Raw genomic sequence first — 22,469 nt, forward strand, 5'->3', positions numbered from 1 at the left:
TTCAGTGACGCAGTGCCAACTTAGCAAGCACAAGATTATGAGTTCAATTCCCGGTACCAAAGAAATTCATGTTTGATGACAGCAATGAGGTCTGTTTATTTTTTTCAAAGCAGCCCGATAATGGGCTCTACTGGATGTCATGAAGCCTTAAGATATGACACAAGCCGACTTCAACTCTGCATCTGACTGAGACATCTAAGCAAGACGCTGCCTCCTCCAAAGCACAAAACTACAGATTATAAAATGCCCCAAATCTCACGTATCACAGTCTTTCAGTAGGTGGCAGCTGAGATGCGGTTGTCATTGCCTCACTCCTGTAAGCACAGCATCAAAACTTGTAGAGTGGGAGTCAGTAGCTTAGAAAAAAATTCTGGAGCCAACAGTAGAAGATGCTCTTCAGGAATGCCAGTGTCGCCAATACCTAACGTGGCACAGACAACAGCACCGCTCAGGAAAACACAGACAGTGACAACTCTGGGTCATAAAGTGGTTTAAAAATACCGGACTCAAAATGTGAAGTTTCAGGAGTGTCTTGCTTGTTTCTTCATGTATATGAATTGAGTGTGATAGTATGGAAATCTCTAAAGAAGTCTAAAAGCTCTTTCAATAAATTTTAAAAATTGAAAGCATTTTCCTTTAACTGGCTCGTTTTTCTTAATGATTCACAAAATAAACATGTGCCTTCCAACTCTGGTATCTGAGGTTCTAGCAAACATAGCTCTCTGTTCAGGAGGCTGGCGCTAAAGAAACTTGGGGATCCCTGTTTAAGCATTTCCCCAGGACTGACTGAGCTAGTCAGTGGGTAGGTCGGGGAGCCACTGCCTTAGGCTGCTGCTCAAAGGTCTGGAACTCAGCACAGGTTTCAGGCCAAATTGTCAATGAAGGAAAATGTGTTACTACTTCAGCCAATTTTTAAAAATCAATTTGCACAACTACAAAGAGCCATCTGCATCCTTTCCCTTTCACTTCTGATTTTAAGACTGTTCTGGTTTTTATCCTCTTCCCACTGAACGTTGCCAGTCTTGAGTATTGGCACAGCCGCACGCTCACGAAGCTCTGTGGTGTTCCACGCTGTTATCACTTACCTTTCCCTAGCATCAGCCAGTGCTACTGAAGTTTATTTTATCTGTTCTTACTACATTCAGGTATCACTATCCAAGAGGTATTAAAATTCGATGAGCTACTATCTTCCCCTAGGTTTTAACAGTCATGGGATCACTTTTCAGTTAAGGTGCCTGAGGTCACAGGAAAATTATTTACAAAGATGACCTCTCCTCTCCCTGCACTCCTTTTTAGGAAAGAATTAAATATCATATCATACTTATATTAAAGGCTAAGGTTATGTTTTAGATTTGTTTTAACCTTTGGGGGAAAATAAAAAAAAAAAAAATACACAGTGAAGGCTGGAATGTAAAAGGGCTGATCTTAGCAACTTCTAGGCAAGCAGTGAAATCAACTGCTTGACCCCTCTGGCTGCTCTGTTTTGGTGGGGGACTGTGAGTTCGCTAAGGGCGTGCTCAAGCTGTCGCTGCACTAAGGGTCTCACCCTCCCAAATTTCCCAGGAGTGCAGGTTTGCACCGCAACTCTGAGGAGGTGCTCACATTACCTCTGGGACAGCTTGTAAGGTTAGAGTGGACATGGCCCATCAGAGCAAGATGTGGAGAGGAGGGCTGGCCCCAAGGCTCATTTCCAACCCTTCAAAATCCACTCATCACCTGAGAGACTGGACAGACTGTGGGAGTGTAGCCAGTGTCACCCCAGGGTTGGAAAAGACAACAGAAAGGCACTGGGCCCATTTCCAGCCTGGCTTTGCTAAGCCCGCCGTGTGAGCTCAGCCATGCCCAACCCTGAGCACACAGTCCCTTCTGCCACTGAGGCAAAAGCAGCTGCCTTGTGCTCAGACCACTCCTGCACAGTTCTCACGAGCCTGCCGCGCTGCAGCTGGAGGGCCCAGCCTAGGCTCCTGCCTACTGAGATGGGGGCGTGTGGTTTTCTGGCCACTCTGGGGTAAAAAGGAGTGCAGCACTGGCTCCTACTCTCACCTAGGAAGATACTTTGGGAACAAGGGATGGGACTGGTGGTGAAATGAAAATGTCTGGAGGCAAGAGCAGCTTTGCCCTCGGGAAGAGTGGCCACTTCTAAGATACCCAGCCACTCAAAGGCAACTTTTACCTAGAGAAGCAAACAGTGAGTAGTAAGGTTCATGCCAGATGGTGAATGCTAAAGGTGAACAAGTACAGAGTAGTCTTTTGAACCAACAGAAAGCTGAAGATGAGGCCTAGGAAATCACCCAGTTTCCTCATAGGGGCATACTGCAAAGGCTTTTATAGCCATGAAGAAAGAACTAAGTGCAAATCTCCTTACTACTCTACCTGGCCCCTGCTCTCCAAAACAGTGATGACAGGCTGTGAATGACATATGGGCCCCTACAGCCAGGGCCCCTCTCCCAGCCACGAACTTACTGACCAGCAGCTGAAAGAACAGTATGTGTGCATGAGATGAGCCCAGAAGTGCGGAACTGAGAAATCACTGGGGAACCAGGGACAAGGACTCAGGGGCTCCAAGCCGCCATCTTTGCCTTCACCAGAATAGCTCTGCCTGATGTTTTACACTGGGGGTTCCTGCACAGACAAAGGTCTGCTAATGCTGAAACCTCTGATCTAATCTAACCCTTTCATGACAACTGGGCAAGAAGCTGGGAGCTGCTGCACATCAATAAGAGCCTTAAGAGTTTTCTTTCCCACCACTCCGCCAGCATGGCTAGGCACCACTACAGTGCCTCTTGGTAAAGCTGCTTAGGATAAAAACCTCCCAGAACAATGAATAACAGGTAGTCCTGCCCATATATTAACAGAAATGTTTGAAAACGTATTGTACTACTGTTTCCTATTCACTTAAAAATTTGACTCAATTTTCATTCTTCTATAGTTTTAAAACTATATAAAAGTATGCTGTTTATGCTGCTGTAAGCAAGCAGTGTTCAGAATCTGATGCAGTCACAGACTCCCAGCTTATACATTCGATTCCTTGGTGTCTATGTCTTGCTATCAAACACTTGCTAGCATCAACCTGTGGAAATGAGAAACCCAGATCCAAGTGACCTCTAATCTCGGAACTACACTATTTGTCCCGCAGGGCTGTGTGGAGCACAGCTGGAGGACCAGCCTCCAAATGTATTCCAGTTACTCCAGCACCTGCCAAGCTCCTTCCCTAAAGTTCTGATCCTTAACCCAAATTTCCACATGGAGCCTGGGCCATTCCCAGGCTACCCCCCTGAAAGTCACTTAAGACTGGAAACCAGCACCAAAAATTGACATTAACAGTTCAATGTATAAGACATCTCTCGCCGGGCATGGTGGCGCACACCTGTAATCCCAGCACTTGGGAGGCTGAGACAGGATGATCTTTGCGAGTTCGAGGTCAGCCTGAGCTGCAAAGTGAGCTCAAGGCCAGCCTGAACTTCATATCGAGACCCTGTCTCAAAAAAGACAGAAAGAGAAAAAAAAAAAAAGACATCTCCCGAGGCTCCATCAATCTTTTTTGCCCCATCCCCACAGCTGCTGTCCATCGGCACATTCCGTGTCAAACAGAAGAGACACTGGAACCCAGCTTCATATGCTCCAGCTTCATATGCTCCAGCTCCTTTCTCAGTGGATGGCAGGAACACAATAAAGCAACTTTAATCCTTTTTTCTGTGAAATTTATTGTTTCCACATTAAAAGATTTTGGGGGGAAGAAGGGAAGTGTTTTTTTAACCACATGATGACCCTATACAACTGCCCAGAGTAGGACACCATCGTAAGTCATTAACATGCCATATGAGTTCTGAATAAATAAAAGCTACAAAGCCCAAGTTATATACAAATATCTTAGGCAATAATGTTTACAAACCTATGTACAATAAAACAAATGTAAACAGTAAATGCAGCATGAGAGTAATCAAAGGATGCACAGGGACAACCACTTTTGGTCAGTCTGCCGGGAGCTGGCACCACCAGCCCCCAGAATGAGGCCACCCAATCCTTCCCTATGAAACTGGATGGACCCTCAGACATGAAAACAAAAATCTGAAAATATTACTCAACTGAAGGACCAGAGAGCTGGTGAGGAGGCTGCCACCTACCTCCGCTGAGTCTGAGGCATGTGGAAGAGGAGGCGACAGAGAGGCTCAGGCTTGGGAGTGCCCAGGCCCTGGAAGCTCCTGCCACCTGTGGCTCAGACAGCATTTCGCTGTTTTGGGAGGCAAGCGGATGGAATGGTGACTACTTACGTAAAATGCAGAGACTGTTCCCTAATTCAGTGACCTTCCCGACTGCCAGAAACAGGCCCCAACTGTAAGGGTGAACTGGGGACACATGATTATGAGCACTGAAGATGCTTTGATGGGAGCTCAGGAGGAGGGCACATGTTAACCTGATTTGGGGAAGAACTTCTAGAGATCTGCAATGTCCTAAACACAACTAAATCCTATCAGCACAGCAGAGTGGGGGTTATGAGGCAGGTGTGATGAATGGGTACTTCTGCATCCAGTGACCAAGTAATACACGTATGTATCACCTTGTGACCCACAAAAGTGCAATCATGTGAAACCAACGGCACTACGGCAAGAAGAGAAAATAGCCAGTATTGAGATCGCGCAGAGTCCTGGGGCTGGGCAGGGCCCAGCAGCCGCCACTGCATGCAGCCTGCCCTCTGCCAGCCGTGGGGAGGCAGGAAGAGGGGCACAGGGCCGGGCCCAGGCACCGAAGGGTGAGGCGTGGGTGTCCTGGGTTGTTGGAGGAGGGCAGGAGCCTCCACCTGGAGGCCGGGCACTCACACACTGAGAGGCAGCATACCCGGTGCTGATGACGGACGCGAGGAGCCCAGACCAGGAGGAGGAGGAGCGGGGTCAAAGCCATTTACTGCCCTGCAGGGGTGACGAGAGCAGAAAAGAGAGAGGAAGAGAAAGAGATTATCACTTAAAATCACCACACGACAAAAAAATCCACTTGCTTTCTATAGTCCCCTTCCTGGCCCATAGTAGGCCCCTGAAGCCTGAGGGCGAGAGGCTGCCCAGACAGTGTCAGCTGGCGAAAGAATAGAGAATTTACAGTCAAATGCCAGCCCATCTGCCCTTTCTTGGCAACTACATCACACTGACCATTGTGGTCCTGATTTTTTTCCTATAGAGCAGGTCTAAATGCCTGGTCACAGGGAACCAGGTAAATAAATAATTGTACGATAAAATATTATCTAACCACTAAAAATATACTTTTTTTCTTAGTTTTTAATAGTACAGGATAAATATTCAAAATGTACTTAATGCTAACTAGAAAAGGAAGCAGGCTATGAAACTGCGTATGTTCTGTGGTGTAAAGGAAGGAAAAAGTAAGTAGTGTATATACTAGACTCTATACTATAACCCCTGATATAGACATTACTGTGTAGCCAAATCCAGAACGTGAGGATTTTAGATATATATGCACATGAATATAAAATGTGTGAATTCTATATATACATAATGTATACATACACATGTGTATCAGCTCTGAAGGAAAATTTAAGTTACTTTTCTTCTAGGTTAATTTTCCACTACTTTATTATTTCCAAATCTCTTAAAATGTACATAAGTATCTTAATAAGGGAGAGAAAAATAACTTATTATAAATTGTTTAGCAAGCAACACCAAATAGTAGACTACAGACTAATATGCAGGCAGCCCAGCCCTGCACAAGCACCAGTGGTCAGGTGGCGCTCCCAGGCCTACCCCACCCCACCCCCGCACCTCCCAGCCTCCCCATCCCCGCAGCACAGCCACAGGAAGCCACAGCAATCAAAGGAGGGAAGGAAGGAAGGAAGGAAGGAAGGAAGGAAGGAAGGAAGGAAGGAAGGAGGGGCCTGGAACCTCTCTGGGGCTACTTCAGCCTTTCTGTCCTGAAAAACTTCCTAGGAGAATTTGGCCCAGTAGCTACTTGGGGGAAGAAAGCCAGCCAGCCACAAGGAACCACCCTGTACCACACTTGCTCACATGCCCCAGCTTGTACAGGGGGCCAGGGAGCAGAACATAACAGAATCATAGAGAGGTTCTCTTTAAAAAAAAAAAAGGTGAAGCCACACATCTCTGCACCCACTACAGTGTCACAGGCTGAAAAGGAGAGAGGAGCAGGCATGCAGACTTAACAGAAAACCCCTAGCTACTCTGAAGAAATTGAGCTCAAGTCTTAAGAAAATAAACACACCACATTCAGAATCTGAAATCAAGCCACACACAGAAACCAAGAGCAAAACTCTGACATATGTACTTTCTCCCTGATGTACATGGTCCTACTTCAGGGATGGACAAACTGGATTTTCCCTTTTTAGGCTAAGGGAGGTCTGACTTTTGAGCTTCATTTGAACACTTTAAATCACCCATTTGCACTCTCCCAAGGCTACATGCTCCTACTCTTCTAAGGTAGAAGGCCACATCCTGTGTGCCACTGTGGTGCTCACCTAATGAGCCCCATATGTCATTATCTGACTAGTCCCAGAGTCCCCATTACCTCCTTCTCCTAGAACCCTCAGGAAGAACTAGACAAAGCCTCAGCTTCCAATATGTGAATCTCAGTTTCCCAGCCTCACAGATCACTGCATTAGGGGAAGCTGTACTGCAGAGGCCCTAAGACCCAGAAGAGAGCAGGAGTACACTGGGTTGCCAAGATAATTCTAGTACCTGGTCCACCAGAGCATGCAAAGGCAGCCACCACAAGGGTGGCTCCAAATACAGGTTTAGAGGCAGGATAACCAGCATTTTCCAGAGATGGGCTTTTAAGAAATATCAACTTCATCCCCACTGTGACATAGCCAAGGAAATCAAAGGGAGAGAGCTCTGGTCATGAACTCCAGCTCACCTTGTGAGCTATCAGTGGAAAAGTCAGAGGGGATCTGCCTCCAGATACCTAGGGCACTAACTCTTTCCAACCTCCTCTGGTCAGAGGAGCACTCAGCAAGTAACCACTGTGCCCCCAGTACAGATCAGCTCTAATAAGAGAAACAACCCAGGATACAAAGGGAGAACTGAAACTAGGTAAGTAATTTCTCTGCGTGGATGTAGGAGGCTAAAGCCAGAGGGAAGAGGCGGCTGACACCAGCATTTTTAGTCCAGTGAGGCTCCTTCAAATAACTGCAAACTTGTGCAATAAAGAAAGGTTCCCAAGAGAAGAAACACCTTCATATACACCAGAAAGCGAAAGAGCTGCTGAGAAATGCTTCCATGGCCCACACAGGACTGAATGGAGGGAACAGGCAAGGATGGTGAGACAGACCTGGGAATCCTTGATGGAAAACTTTCCAGACCTGTGTAATTCACAATTTTATTTAAAAGTGATAAACAGAGACTCCAGCTAAGAAAACATGCTAAGGTCAGCTGTAAAATGGCAACAGAAGGTATTAAGAAGAGAAACCAGCAATGCACATCTAAAAGCCAGTCAGGAAAGGACAGTAAGTCTAACACAGCAGAGAGAAAGGAGAGAAAGAAGCAAGTTTGTTACACCTGAGAAGGCAACAGAGACAATGAGGACAATCCGAGCTGACTCACAACAGCAGGAACACTCCAGAGCCTGGGCTCCCCGTCAGCGGATAAAAAGAAACTCAGCAGCCCTAACCAACTCAATCCTCAGCCCAGGCTCTGAGAACAGAAAAGCAGTTCTGAAATGTAAGGCCGACATCTCATCTACCATTCCAGTTTAATGCTGGGAACACAAGAGCCAAGTGCAGAGCCAAAGGGGGCCTTGTCTGAGAAAACAAGTTTACTGGAGGACCGAAGGAGCTCCAACCCTTGAAGACAGACAAATGTGATCCTAGGACCTGACAATGACACAGAGCCCTACCCCGGACTCTGACATCATCAGTAGTGTCCTGCCCCATGTGGGGAGTGCCACCAGGCATGCTATCACAGCTGCCCAAGATTACTGCACTGATGGTTTGTTCTGCTGAGATGGGTTCTCAGTATGTTGACCTCAAACTCCTGGAGTCAAGTGAGCCTCTCACCTCGGCCTCCCAAGTAGCAAGGACTGCAGGCAGGTACCACTGCACACAGCCCCTGAAGTGCTTTTGTTCTGCACTGCTAAATGCATAGTAGTAGTATATAGTCCAGGCTCACTCACGGGCTGAAAGTTGGTTAAAGCTGAGTCAGCCCCCATGCAGTTAGTAAAACCAGTTTGTTAATGTTTCTTCCACCACACACCATGATTAAGAAAGGGAAAGAGCACAGCAAACAAATTCAGTTACCCATGAACAACGTGGGAAATATGACTTTTTCTTGCCTAATAAAAAAAGGAAAAAACATTAAATAATAATACAAATACTATTTTCATATCGTGCACTAAAATTAGTCCATGCCCACCTATACACAGCCCAAAAGAAAGACTGCCTTGCAAAAAAATAGGGCAAGTGAAATATAAGAAACTAGGGATAAGGAGAAAAAAAATACAGTTTAGAGCAAATTCAAGTGACTGTACTTCTCATGAGGTGGGAGGAACCAGTGCAAGTAGGCACAGCAGCCTGTGTTTCAGAGACTGGCAGAGTGACTCCAGACTAGATAAAAAAATCTCAGTTCCAAGAAGCCTTCAACTAAACAGAATTTACAAAATACTTCTGAATCCTATAAAGCAATGTACTTCATTTAGGTCTGGCTTTATGTGGTAAAGCTTCACTACATCTGAAGGCTGTGTGAGCACACGAGCCCACTGATAAATTCCTCCCCGAAACAACCCACCTTTGCGATCTCCAGTCACACACACAGGCTACAGTACAGACTCCTCAAGAGAGGCCCAGCAGGCAAGTTCTAGAGCCAAGGGCTTTTTAAAATGGAAAGATTTTTCACACGCTGAAATAGCAGGTCTTCTTTAAAGACTCAGGTTTTTTCTCTTTTTTGACAGAGTCTCACTATATAGTTTAAGCTCGCCTTGAACTCATTATTATAGTCCAGCCTCGCCTCGAACTCATGGCAATCCTCCTGCCTCATCCTCCCAAGTGCTGGGATTACAAGTTATATCACCACACCCAACTAGGACTGGTTTCTTTTTTGCAACCTGCTAGATTTAATGGTGGACCTGGGACTCATGCTTTCCCTCTCTCCTTCTGCAACTGGTACATACCATCTTGGTTTTTATCTACTGGACAGGTCAGGAGAAGAAAGACGAGAGATGAAACACCAAACAGCCCTGAGAAAGTCAGAATCAGAGCAAAGCAGCAAAGAATTAAAAACAGCAAACCCTGAGAGCTAGCCTCAAGAATATGGTAACTAGACAAAGATTGTTCAAGCAACAGCAGACTAATATTGCAGGGGACATATACAATCCATTTGTCAAATAAATTAACACTTAAACAAGGGCCATCCCATAAAAGCACACTTCATTATGCCCACAGTACAAAATAAAATTTGTAAGATATTGGGCCAAAACTAAGCACCATAAGAAACTGATTCAATCAGAAGTACCTTTCCAGGTTCAGTTCAGAAACAAGGCCTACACTGCATCTAGGCTGTTCCTCAGGAGCAGGGATCCAGGCAGAGAGCCCAAGACACTCCTGTTTTCACCTTGCACTGAATCCTCACATCTCCCCAAGACCAGGCTCGTGTCTGGGAAACTGCAGCCCCAGTTCTCTGCAAGTCAAAGGCAGGAGCAGCAGCCAGGACAGACAGTATGTTCTCTCCCTTGTGAACGTCCTGAAGCACTTTCCACACAAAGGTACCTGTCCAACCAATTCAGCTCTGGCCCACGCCTGTTCTCATGTCATAAGGTACCCAAGGTCCATCCAGAAACTACTCTACTAAAGGGAATTACAAGTTGCAAGAAAAAATAATTAGACTGTTTCCAACACTCTTGAAGACTTCCCCTAAGCTTTCTCCACATCATTTGAGGGAAAGCGCTACTCTAATGTAGAATAGTACACTCCATGTATTGTAGGAGTATAAAAACAATTTTAGTACATACGCTGCCATATAGTATAAAAACAGAACACTCCGCAAGTTTGCCTGAAACTCCTAAGCCTAAGGAAAATTAACGTCATACTTAGCCTACCTGGAGAACTCCCATAATTAGAATATAGAGTGCTGCTTTATATACTGGTATTTTAGAATGCATTTTTAATAGACTGTCCTTAAAGAAATGTGTATACTTCAGGGTGGAATTCTCTTAAGTAACAGAGATGAATCAGAACACTCCACTATGAGGATAAATAGTAAAATCAGGGGCTGGGGATTTAGCTCAGTGGCACAGCGCCTGCCTGGCAAGCGCAAGGTCGTGAGTTCGGTTCCCGGTACCAGAAAAAAACCAAGAAAAAAAAAAAAAAAATAGTAAAATCATTTTCAGGAGTGCATTGTGTATCAACTCTGGCCCACTGTAACATGTCAAAATTATTGAGGGCACCAAAAAAATATAAGCTCCTTTAAGAAATTATGTAAATTTCTAGCATTGTCCCTGCATTGCTTCAATAGAAAAACAAGAAAGAAGTACTAGTACGACTCAAAGCGGACAGCAGCAGAGGGTCATGAGGGCCCAGGTGCTAGTCCAGCAAAACAACCTAAGGTAAGATGGTCAGCATCCCCAGACCACAGCCCATAACTAGTTCCCTGTACCAAGGCATGTCCATAATGAAAGGATACCATGCACCACTTAAGTTTAAAAGTATCAGGTGTAACTACATGTCCTAATATGGGAAGATCCTGGCAATGTAAGTCATGACAGGTACGCTGCACAGCAATACTTAAGTATAATCCTGGGTGTTGCATAAAGTTTATAGAAGATGCATAAAAATATGATTTTACATCCTTAAGAATAAGGAATGCAAAAAATAGTGTAAAAACAGACAATTACTTTTCACTTCACATGAGTCTACACCAACTGGAATTTTTTACATTAAGGATATATCACTGCTTCAATCTTAAAATGATTTTTTTAAATGTCAATCATCCTAAAAATCTTCACTTCATACAGAAGTTGCATCTCCTACACTGAGTGTCTAAGTACTTCAGGGCTTTGTATATTTCTAAAATCTTCAGATAAAGGGTTTGCTACAGAGTGTACATATACATAATTACAGTGTTCTCTTCTGCTTTTAAAAGACATGCTGAGCAAGTCTACCAAGCTGTAAGCACATTCCAGCCAAGCAGAACCTCCTGAGCCCAGCACTACTGCCTTTTAGGAGTCTGCTCCCAGAACAAAAGGTTCCTGGGGCAACAGGCTCCATGGGGATCAAAACACGACAACAGACTTCTGTCCCCCAAGATTTGAATGAGAATAGGCTTCAGGTAGGTTTATCAAACTGAAATTGTCTTAAGATTTCAGGAACCTCAGTTAATAATCTGAAACATTACTGCTCCAAAACTGATCACTTAAAAAGTGCAAGACTTACCCTTTGTCGAAGAAAGACGTGTGCCCTGATCGAGAGAACTTTGTGCCATTGCTATTCATCACTCCACAGTTAACATTCCCTGAAATGTAAGATTTGCGTGCTGCTTGGTCCTTTGCAAAATTCCTGCAAGCTGCTAACTTGGATTCTAAAGCCTAAAAAAAAGGAAGAAGGAATGATGTGGTTGTCAAAACAGTAGCTGCATAGAAAAATTTGCATTTCAAAACATTTCTATTTCAAGTCTTAAGTTATACTCAAAATAACTTTCTTTCTTTTGAGTGTGTGTGTCTTCTTGAAACAGGGTTTCACTATGCAGTTCAGGATGGCCTTGAACTAACATTGTATCCCAGACTGGCCTCAAACTCACAGCAATCCTCCTGCCTCAGCCTCTCCAGGGCATGTGCCCAAAATAACTTCCTAATAGAAAAAGCAAGTGTTTATGCTGACTGCCTTTCTAATGAATATTTTACTTATTCCTCTCAGTATTACTGGTTGGAGTTGGGGTTGGGGTGGGTAGGTGTGTGTTTCTTTGGATTATAAAGAATTCAAAAACATTTGAGAATGTTTTTAATGCAACCAATTCTTTTAATAGGTTCTTCACTCTAGTTTTTTCCACTGTACCAGAATGGATGCAAGAACTCACACCACCTCACATGAAATGAAATGTTATTTTACTCCAGAAAGCACACTGTAAAATGTTTAACTTCTTGAAACCCTTTGTCTGTAATTAAAAATTCACAGGCAATTGATACTGGCTGGCCTTTTAATATTTGCCTCTAAATCTAGTGCCTTTACATCTGTCACAACCCCTGGCAAGGGCCAAGCTCTGTCAACAGATGATGTGAAAAGAACAGAAGTTTCTCAATTATTTCCACACATGCAGATATCACCAACTCCCCCTTTCCCATCAACACTTTTTGACCACTCCCCAAAAAGGAAAATACAAGCTATGCCAACTTAAAAAAAAAAAAAAAAAAAAAATTTGGTGCTCTTCTGTTATCCATGACACTAAAGAATTAGAAATTCAGATAAATCCACAGATAACATACACTTCATTATGAGAATCCATTTGGACATCTCAACCCCACAATTTCAGAAAGTTATAGCAACAAAAACAGACTGCTATTTCTTTCTCTTCTTTCTTTCTCTTCCCTATGACAAAAGTACAATAAGCTAATAAAATAATGATGAGGAAAGAAAGGTAATGAACTTGTAGGATAAGCTGAGTGAACCTCAGTGACTTGCACATATACACATCCACAGCAGACATTGAGAACCATTAATTCCCTATATTCAAGGAAGATACTTGTCCATTCATTTAAATATCTGCCGAGCATCTATCGTATGCTAGGCACAAGTTGTGTTTAAAGCACCAGTGAGACATTTAATACAAGCACCTGATCCTTTCAAGCCAAAAGGGGGTCTACAGATGAAGATTTAGAAGCTATCCAAACCTAGAATTAGATGAAACCACAGCTGAATACGAAAATCAGAAAGTACAAAACTCTTAGCAAAAATAACATTGAAAAGGTGGACAGATCAAGACCCAACAAGATGACTAAGAGAAATAGGAGACAGGTGGGAGCAGCCACTGAATAGCATCAGGGAAGCATAGGACATTTAGGGGGCGGGGGTGGGGGTGAGGAGGGGTCAGTGTTGAAGTGTTGAACGTCTCAAAATTAGAACCAACACACTGGATTTGACAGCATGGAGACCATGGTGCGTAGTTTTAGTGGAATGTTAACAGTACTGCACATACATTTTCAAAAAGCTTAGCTGTCAAGGGAAGAGAAAAGGGTAGTGGCTAAGGAGAGAGTGCACAAAAGGAAAGTACAGCCGCTCTCCTTTTAGCTTTTTAAGATTAAAAAAATTATGTAAGGTTAGGAATGTAGCTCAGTGGCGAAGTACATGCTTAGCATGCAGGGAGCCCTGGGTTTGATCCCAGGGCAGGGGGGTTAATATGTAACACATAAACATTACATATAGAGTATACAGTACATAGATAATAAGTATTGTGTAACACATAAGTATTAACACATATATAGAGAAATAAAGGTAAGAAAGTGGGAAGGATTGAGATCCAAAGGACAGAGATACAAAATTAGCCATGGGCAGGAATCTGACGCTTCTGCCACTGAGACAAAAAGGAATAATGATAGGAGGGAAGTAACCAGTGAGAGAAGAATTCAAATAAGTTTAAATCAAAGGCTTTGGTTTTCTCTGTGAAGAGGATATAAGAGTAGGGAAGGAGCTTCCAGTTCAAGTCAGTAGCTGGAGTTATACACAGAGCTGTTCCACAAAGAGTTGTGAAATATGCGTGAAAATATGCAGGGGTGGATGGATAACAGCACAAAAAGTTTGGTGACTTCTTAGAAGACTTAACTGAATGGGTGAACCATGTGAGGCTACAAATAAAATTTCATTACTGTATCTAACAAATTACTTATAGTACTAAAGCAGAACAAACAAAAAATAACACGCGGGAGGGGGACAGGAAAATAATCAGAGTGTAAGAAATTCAAGGCTGACCCTGGGGCCACACAGCCCTAGAAGCCAATCAGTATATTCCCAAGGAGCATGAATGAGAAGCTGGAAGAGATGAGACACCACGAAGTGTATGTTTCTTCCACCATAAGAAGGAAAGGTTATTCAAAATGCTAGGAAAAAGAAAAAGGGTTGTAATTATAAATATGACATCATTTTGAGTAAATGGTAATTAAGGAACAAAATGTTGAAAAGATTTGTTGAGTGGCACAAATATGAAGAGCCTAGTTCCTGCCCTGGTTATACAGTAAATGATACATGTGTACCATACTGTAAAGGACATTTGACCAACTTTTCAGTATTTAGAACCAACCAACTGGGAACCCACAACCAAAAGCATTCAAGAAGGGAAAGTGGGACAGCAAGTGAGAAGGCACCAAATAGGGGTGTTGAGGTACAGTTTAACAAATTCAAAAACAAGTTTAACAATACAATAGTTATTTGGGGCTCGGGATACCATTCAATGGTAAAGTGTATGCTTAACGTGTGAGACCCTGGGTTTAATTCCCAGCACCAACAAACAAAAACAGCAAAAAAAGTTATTAAAAAAAAAAATTTTTATTTGTTTTTTTTCTGGTACGGGGAATCAAACTCACAACCTTGCGTTGCCAGGCAGGCGCTGTGCTGCTGAGCTAAATCCCCAGCCCCTAAAATTTTTAAAAATAACAGAAAATAAAAATTAAATTTGGAGGAGGTGGGTTAAATTTTGTATCTTTTTTGTGCTTAAAGTTGATTAAATAAAGATAAAGAAAAATAAGCACATCATTTTAAATTACAGAGATAAACACTACAGCTTTTACAACAGAGTTTACAATAGGGTTTTTTTTTAAGTGGTTATCTTGGAAGTGAGGAAAGATTATTTGAGTGTTGCATAGTGATTTATGAACATTACTTTTTCTAGTAACTATAAAAAGAGGATTTAGAGCAAATCTGAAAAGAAAATAATCCATTTTATGAGCCAGAAAAGACAACATAAGACTGTACCATGGCTTTCCATTTCTCCTTTAATAAACGAAGTGCACTGCAGTTTCCACTTTTTTTCATGAAGTGTTTCACACAAAAGTAAGTAATGGGAGGTAGGTGTGGTGGCTCATATGCCTGTAATCCCAGCATTCAGAAGGCTGAGGCAGAAGGATCACTTCGAGTTCAAGGCCAGCATGGGCTACATAATGAATTCAAAGCCAGTCTGAACTACACAGCAAGACTATCCCCCCACAAAAAAAAAAAAAGTGATGGAGTAGTGCATGATGGGAAGCTACAAGGGTTGATTACTAAAAAAGAAACGTAAAACCAAATGAGGGAAATGGGAAAAGAGCTAATGCCAAAATTGCTAATTACATTATAATGATGTACACCTACATGGTCCGTAACTATTTCAAGTAATCCAACTGTTTGGCTGTTCAGATCACAAGTCTTCTTTATGACCAAAAGACTACAAAGTCAACAGCATCACACTAAGTGATCTGCGGGTTCATGGAGGAATAGGAAGAAAGTGAAAGCAAGAGATGGCTGATAAAGGTAGAGCATTACTCTTGATAAGGTCAAAAAATGCATATTAAACAGAGTAAAAAACTAAATAAAAAGCCAGGTGTGGTAGTAAGTGCCGACAGTCCCAGCTATTCTGGTAGACTTAGGCAAAAGGATCACTTGAGCACATGAGCAACATAGTCAGACCATACATATCTCCAAAAAAATTTTGGGGGGAACCAAACTGGTTTGTAATGCATGTTGACAGGACGCAAGAACAGTAAAACTGAGACAGAGTACAGTACTAAGCAATGTCACAAGCCAAATGCTAACATCCCACAAAATAAACAACAAGGCAACAATTACCAGGATAAACTCAGGGCAAAAATATGATTACAGGATGATCAAAAGTAACACAGCAGGTCTTAGGAAGTATTTCAGACAAGGAGGTGAGCAGAGGGCAGCAGACACAGCAACGGGGAGACAAGAAAAATGCAAGTGGTAACCTGAGAGCTCAAGCCCTTCTGCAAAAGTACTATAAGCCCAGTACTGGAGGTGTTTATTTGGACTAGTCTCTGCTAGTCACTAGATGCTTTTGCTTCTCAGCTTCATTACAGATTTTACTGGATACAGGAAGGTATCCATTTTTTCTTCCCTCACTTCAAATCAAAAAAAATTTAATACTACCCTGTCAGTAAAAATGCCTAGTGATAATATTGAATGCTTACCCCTACTTTCCGTAAGAGATCCCCGACAATGTTTAGCGCTGATATCCTAGCTGAAGGAGTTAGTGGACTGGTGCCAAAACCATTTGGTATAGCTAGAGAAAAAGAAAAGGAGAGTGATGACAATGACAATACTCTTTACATTTGGTTTTACTCTTGATATTACAAAGCAGGCTACACTCAAGAAATCAATATACTATTTCAAACTATAAATAAACTATAGACTAGAAATATACACAGGTTTAACCATTTTCCAGTTGATAGACAATTTAAACTATACAAACTTTTCATTACTACAAATAATGCTACAAGGACATTTATCATTAAACATCTACTTAAGTATTTCTAGAAAGGAAATTCCTAAAAATAGCACTGCTAGGTTAGAAGGATGCCCATTTTTTCCCACCTTAATATACATTGCCAAAATACTCCACAAAAAAGTTGTGCCAATATCAGTGTCCTCAAAACATTAGATATCATCTTTTTTTGGCAATCTGACAGTCATGTTGTTTTTAATTTTTATTTCCACAATAAGGAGACATTTGAAGCTCCTCTTCTTGAAATCATGTTTATTCTTTGAACCTTTTTATACTTGGTTGTCCTTACCAATCTGCAAGAGCAGATTATGGATATTCACCCTCTCTCATATATGCAGTGTGACAACATTTCTTTCAAAATTTGTTTTGCAGGAAATGTTTGGCTTCCCCATTTCACTATTGCAAAAATGTTCCCAATACTTTCTCCTAGTATTTTTCTACATTTTTATATTTAGATTTTTTTTAACATTTAGGGGGCTGGGTACGGCTGAGTAGTAAAGCACCTGCCTAGCATGTGTGTGGGGCCCTGGGTTTTCCCTGCACTATACCACCCCCAAAAGATTAATCTAATGTACCTGTAACTTACAGTTGCCTAAGATATAAGGTATGATCTAAACTTTTTTCCTCCTAATGGATAGCCAACTGTCCTAATACCACTAAACTTCCCACATGTAGACCTCATGTGAAATGGCACCATAATTATAGGTTCAATTCTTTAAGTATTAGAGTCTGTTCCACCAGAACCATACTACTTTTCTCATGTTTTCAAACCTACACACACAAAAAAAAAACACTGTATATATAACGGGTACCATTTAATGTATCAATACATAAACAGAAACATGTTAAAATATTCCAGTATATTTAGTATTTTAAATGGCAAGACCCTCACTAGCCTTTTTTTTTTTCTGACAGTACTTTGAATTGAACCCAGAGCCTTTGCATTGAGGAGTTATGTCACCAGCACTTTTATATTTTGAGATAGGGTCTCACTAGTTTTCCAGGCTGGGCTCAAACTTGTGATCCTCCTGCCTCATCCTCACAGGCTCCTGAGATTACAGGTATATGGCACCACACCTGGCTAATTATTAGCCTATTTCAAATTTTTCTTGATTATTCTTGCACACAGAGTAAAACCAGAATAACTTTAACATTTGTTTAAATTTGTATTAATTTAATACAGTTACATATAGCTAGTGCCTACTGCCCTGAGCAGCACAGAGAGCTTACTGTACTAACTGCACAGACAGCAAACCTTCTCCTGTCACTCTGAGAGATATAAAACTGGGCAGATTTTGAAATTGGGCAGGAGGACAGATAGCTTCAGTTTGGGATAAAAGAAGCTTCAGGGAATGGAAGTAGCTGAGATATAACCTGCAAGCTGCAAAGTATTTTTTAAAATATGACTCAAAGAGCTTTGGGAATGCATCCCAAGGTTGGACCTAATGGCTACTAAATAGTTTTTCTCCCTATATGGACTAAATATAACACAAAAGCATGGCAAAAGGAATGGCAAAAGGAATCTCCTCAATGTACCAATCGTCAATTACCTTGAGCATCACCTCTTATGATGGTAGCTTTGGAAGCATGTAACAGAATGTGCGTGTCTATCTGAACCAGGCTTAGGTGCATCTGACTGGCAACACAAAGATTATTCTCTGCACATTTGTGTGCAAAGCCCTCTAGTTTCTCATGATATAATAAGTGGCAAAAGCAAAAAATACATATTTAAGTATAATCCCAAGACCTGTGTGTGACACAGAGATGTACACAAACATACTCAAGCATACACAGACCAAAAAAACACAAGTTAAGGACAGTTGTTAAGGACATGTTAAGGACAGTTGTCTTTAAGGGATAAGATTATAGATGGCTTTTATTTATTTTCTCCTTTAGTTTGCTCAAAGTTCTTACATTTTTTTCTACATGGGGCTGGGTGTATAGCCCAGGGATTGAGCACTTGCTTAGCATATCCATGGCCCTGGGTTCAATTCCCAACACCACAAAACAAAACTCTGCATGAACATATATTACTGCTGTAACAAAAAATAAATTTTCTTTAAAAACCTTTTAACTTTTTTTTTACAACAGTAATGTTTTCCTTAAAATTTTTATTAGTATATTATTTGCAGTACATAATCATTGCATTCATTGTAGAGAACTGACACATGTATATAACACATCACAATTCTGGTTTTTTTCCCTTCCTCTCCATCCTTTTTTTTGCCAGTATCAGACTCATTTATTTATTTGTAAGTCCTTATGAAGTTAATTTTCATACAAACAAAAAAACCTTCAATTTTTAAAAGCAATTTACTAAGTTGATCTTATCTTAAATGTAGCCCTCACCCTCTTGTTTCCTACTGTGGGTGGCCTACGAAAACAATTCCTCCTCCTGCATCACATACCAATAAACCAATTTTTAAACAGCCAATTACTACTTAAGCCTTAACAATTCCTACTTCACCAACAAACCATGACAAACCTTTTGGGGAAGGAAAAGTGTTTTCTGTTCCTTTGCCAACAGGAGTAGCCGGCAAGGAGAGCGAAGCCTGAACAGCAGAATCCATCTTCTCACAGTCCAGAGTCGGAGAACTGGGAGCTGACTTCCGGGTCACTTCCTGTTGTCTTTCCCGAACTGCTAGTTCTTGCCTTAAATCTGCAAAATGTTGCAAACAAAAGCAGGAATACTCACTACTGGAAGCACATACACCCTGCAAGTCACATCTGAAATGTCACAAAGACATTTTTCCTAAAGTAGTATTTCTCAAAAATGAACTTCCAACTTAGTATCTTTCACTTCAAAGGTAATAAAAATGGTAACTCTAAATCTATTACAATTTTAAAATGCTATAACCTGAGAACAGTTACTATTCCCAAATGTAAAAATAGGGCAGAATATAACACAGAAATCAGTGACTCTGATACCAAAACAAAATATTCTTTGTGAATTCATTGGCTTTCATTTTAAAATGTTATAACTGCAGAATTACTGCAAAATTAATGAAGTGTATTACTGTAATTTTAAATGGGCTGGGTTTTTAATTATCACTATGAAATATTTTGTTTTAGGAAAGTATTCAAAACAGTTTAGGTAGCTGGGCATGATGGCACTCGCCTGTAATCCTAGCACTTAGGAGGCTGTGGCAGGAGAATCACCATCAATTCAAGGACAGCCTGGGCTACATATGAGTTCACAGCTAGTCTGAACTACACAGTGAAACCCTGCCTCAAAAAACCAAAGACCAGTTTATTTTCTGGCTTCAAATATTGGATTATTTATCCAAAATTAAGGTTCTCTTTTTCAGTTGTATAACACGTACAGAATACTGTTTAGAAATACTGTTTAGAATACTGCTAAGAAAGGACACAAAGTTATCCCACTTCTGGGATCTAAAATAATTCAAAACAGGGACATAGAGATATTTGCACAACTACGTTCCTAGCAATATTATTCATAATAGCCAAGAGATATAGGCAAGCCAAATATTCATCCATGGATGAATAAAGAAAATGGGAACAAGGGAAGGAAGCAACAAGAAAAAAAAGAAGGAAAAAATGGAAACAAAGCTTTTGTAAATAAGGAGGGGAAGAGGGATTAAAGGGAGGGGAGAAGAATGAGAAAAAAAGAAAAAGCAAGATATATCGTATATAGATACAAATTCCCTATGATGAATGTTATTATGCATATCTAAAATGTACCCATTTAAAAAAAGGAAAAAAATGGGTACAAGCAATAGAATATTATTCAGTCTTTAAAAAGGACATCCTATCACATACTACAACTTGCATAAACCTTGAGGACATTATGCCAAGTGAAATAAGCCAGTCACAAAAAGATTCATACTATATGATTCCACTTGTGAGGTATCTAAAGTAGTCAAACTTACAGACACAGAAAGTAAAACTGTTATTTCAAGGGACTGGTGGGAGAGAGAAATAAGAGAGCTACTATTTCATGGTTTATATGGTTTCAGCATTACAAGATAAAAAATTCTAGAGATATGTTATCCAACAACATAATTATACTTAGCACTACTAAATTGGGCGTTTAAAAATGGTTGGGGTGGTAAATGTAATTTCTTTACCACAATTATAAATAAATAAGATGCAAAGTTAATATTTTATATATTATATAAATAACTAGCAGCTCTTCAGATAAATAAGTCACTTCCTAGGAGGAAAGGGAGGAAAAAGGCATGAAAAAAACTGGAAAAAAGCTTCACGAGTAGTAACTAAAGAACTACAAATTGCCCTGCCTCGTAAGCAACCGAAAGGAGGGCCCCCGCACACGGGGAGCCACGGGCGGGGAGCGCCGATCTTCCGCCTGCTCGCTCCCTGCCTTGTAGGTGCCCGGAAGGAGGGCCCCAGGTGCACAGAGAGCCACGCCACGGTGAGCGCTGTCATGTGCCGGCCCTCAGGCCGGCCACCGCCGCTCAATTAACAACTACCATGATACAGAGAAACAACGACACAATTGGCACACCATGCACTGGCTGCAGATGCCCACCCACAGACATGTGAATCATTCAAACATGGAGAAACCCCTGAGAATACATGCCATACAACAGGTCACTCTTGCTCCTGCCACTGAGAACCAGAATGGTCCAGAGTCAGCGGAGGAGCAGCTGCTGAACAAGGACTCAGAGAACATGAGAATGCAGACTAAGCCCGAGGAGTCAGAGGTCCTGCGGACTGGGGTCATGAGAGCCGCTGGGAAGCTGTAAACCAGAAGGACCTTGCACAATACCTGCAGAGACTCCCTGGAAGCCATTCTTCCCCTGACAGTACAGAGGCTGTGGTGGAGCTCTGGAGAAGTCTGCATCAGGATTCCTGCTGCCTGTGCTGACAGTTGGGGAGAGGACACTAACTGGTTGTGGGGTCCCAATGCAATGGGAGGCTGGAGAGAAAATGCTACAAAAAATGGCTTTTGCCCCAGACGGCTCACTTGATTTTTGACAACCCTTAGGCTGTAACTACTTGTTAGATCCTTCTTGTGTATCTCTGTCTTCCTGAGAAACCACTTTGAAGATACCACCATGTATTACAGCAGCCACTGATATTTTCCTACTAATCTATCCATAACTCTGCAATGTTTGTATTGTTCCTATCCTATTTCGTAAATGGATGTATGTCTATCATTATGTGTTTCCTACAACAACCATTGAGAAAAGTTAATGATTATTCAATAGGTCACTCGTGTATAGCTCTATTTATTTTCTTTAGAAGCCACTTTGAAGATACCGAAGTATAGTACAACTATTGATAATCTCCTACCTCTTTTGTCTGTAACTCACTATTATTTGTCTATTTGTTTTCCTGAGAAATTACCTTGTAGATAACAATATGTAAAACAATAACCATTGATAATTTCCTACCACTTTGTCTGTAATTTGGTAAGCCCCCCCATTATTATGTTATCTTTCTTTTACTCTTTAAAATAAATTTTTAAAAAAACTGTAAATTAAAAACCAATGAGATAGCAACTTTCAACTTCCAAATGCACTTCAGAAGTACTTACTATTGACAGTACTGAGGACAAGTGTGAAACCACAATCCCTGCCCACCACTGCAAAGGGAATAGAAAGGTACTAACTTTGTAAAAAGTGAGCATTTTATATTACGACCATAAAAACACTCTGTTTCCTTTGCCACATCTAAGAATGTCTTCTAAGAAAAATCACTGGAAACACTCAAATAAGGCTGAGGATGTAGCTCAGTGGCAAAGTGCTTGCCCAGCATGCACAAGGCCCCGAGTTCAATCCCTGTACCACAAAAAAAGAGATAAAAATGCTCTAATATTATGTATGAGGATTCTAATCAAAACATTTTTTTTCTTTTTGGGGGTTTGGGGAGGTTTTTTGAGACAGGGTCTCACTATAGTCCAGGCTGGCCTCAAACTCACAGCAATCCTCCTCTCTGCCTCCTCAGTGCTGGGATTATGTGTGTGGCACCACACCTCGTAAATACAACTTAAAGCAAAGTTAGCCACCAATAAGGAACTCATTAGATAGACTATAACTACACAATAGAATATTCCATAAC

General features: G+C 41.4%; 1 protein-coding gene across 5 annotated transcripts in view; it reads right to left on the reverse strand.

Moving 5' to 3' along the window:
• Positions 1-3,684: 3,684 nt before the first annotated feature.
• The window catches only part of Ndel1 (nudE neurodevelopment protein 1-like 1), a 53,758-nt gene continuing 34,973 nt past the window's right edge, over positions 3,685-22,469 (reverse strand). For 3 of the 5 annotated variants that reach the window (XM_005399407.2, XM_005399406.2, XM_005399403.2), the window contains exons 6-9: positions 18,910-19,083; positions 16,111-16,202; positions 11,375-11,526; positions 3,685-4,907 (exon numbers count right to left, since the gene is read on the reverse strand). In XM_005399407.2, the coding sequence (XP_005399464.1) occupies positions 4,814-4,907; positions 11,375-11,526; positions 16,111-16,202; positions 18,910-19,083 (512 nt within the window). In that variant the 3' untranslated portion in view covers positions 3,685-4,813. Of the gene's footprint in view, positions 4,908-8,248; positions 8,284-9,117; positions 9,184-11,374; positions 11,527-16,110; positions 16,203-18,909; positions 19,084-22,469 lie in introns of those variants that run through there. The other 2 variants (XM_005399405.2, XM_013522099.1) reach the window with 2 other exon arrangements.

Source organism: Chinchilla lanigera, unplaced genomic scaffold (genome assembly GCF_000276665.1).
Source record: "Chinchilla lanigera isolate Chin_1 unplaced genomic scaffold, ChiLan1.0 scaffold00066, whole genome shotgun sequence".
Taxonomy (NCBI): Eukaryota; Metazoa; Chordata; class Mammalia; order Rodentia; family Chinchillidae; genus Chinchilla; species Chinchilla lanigera.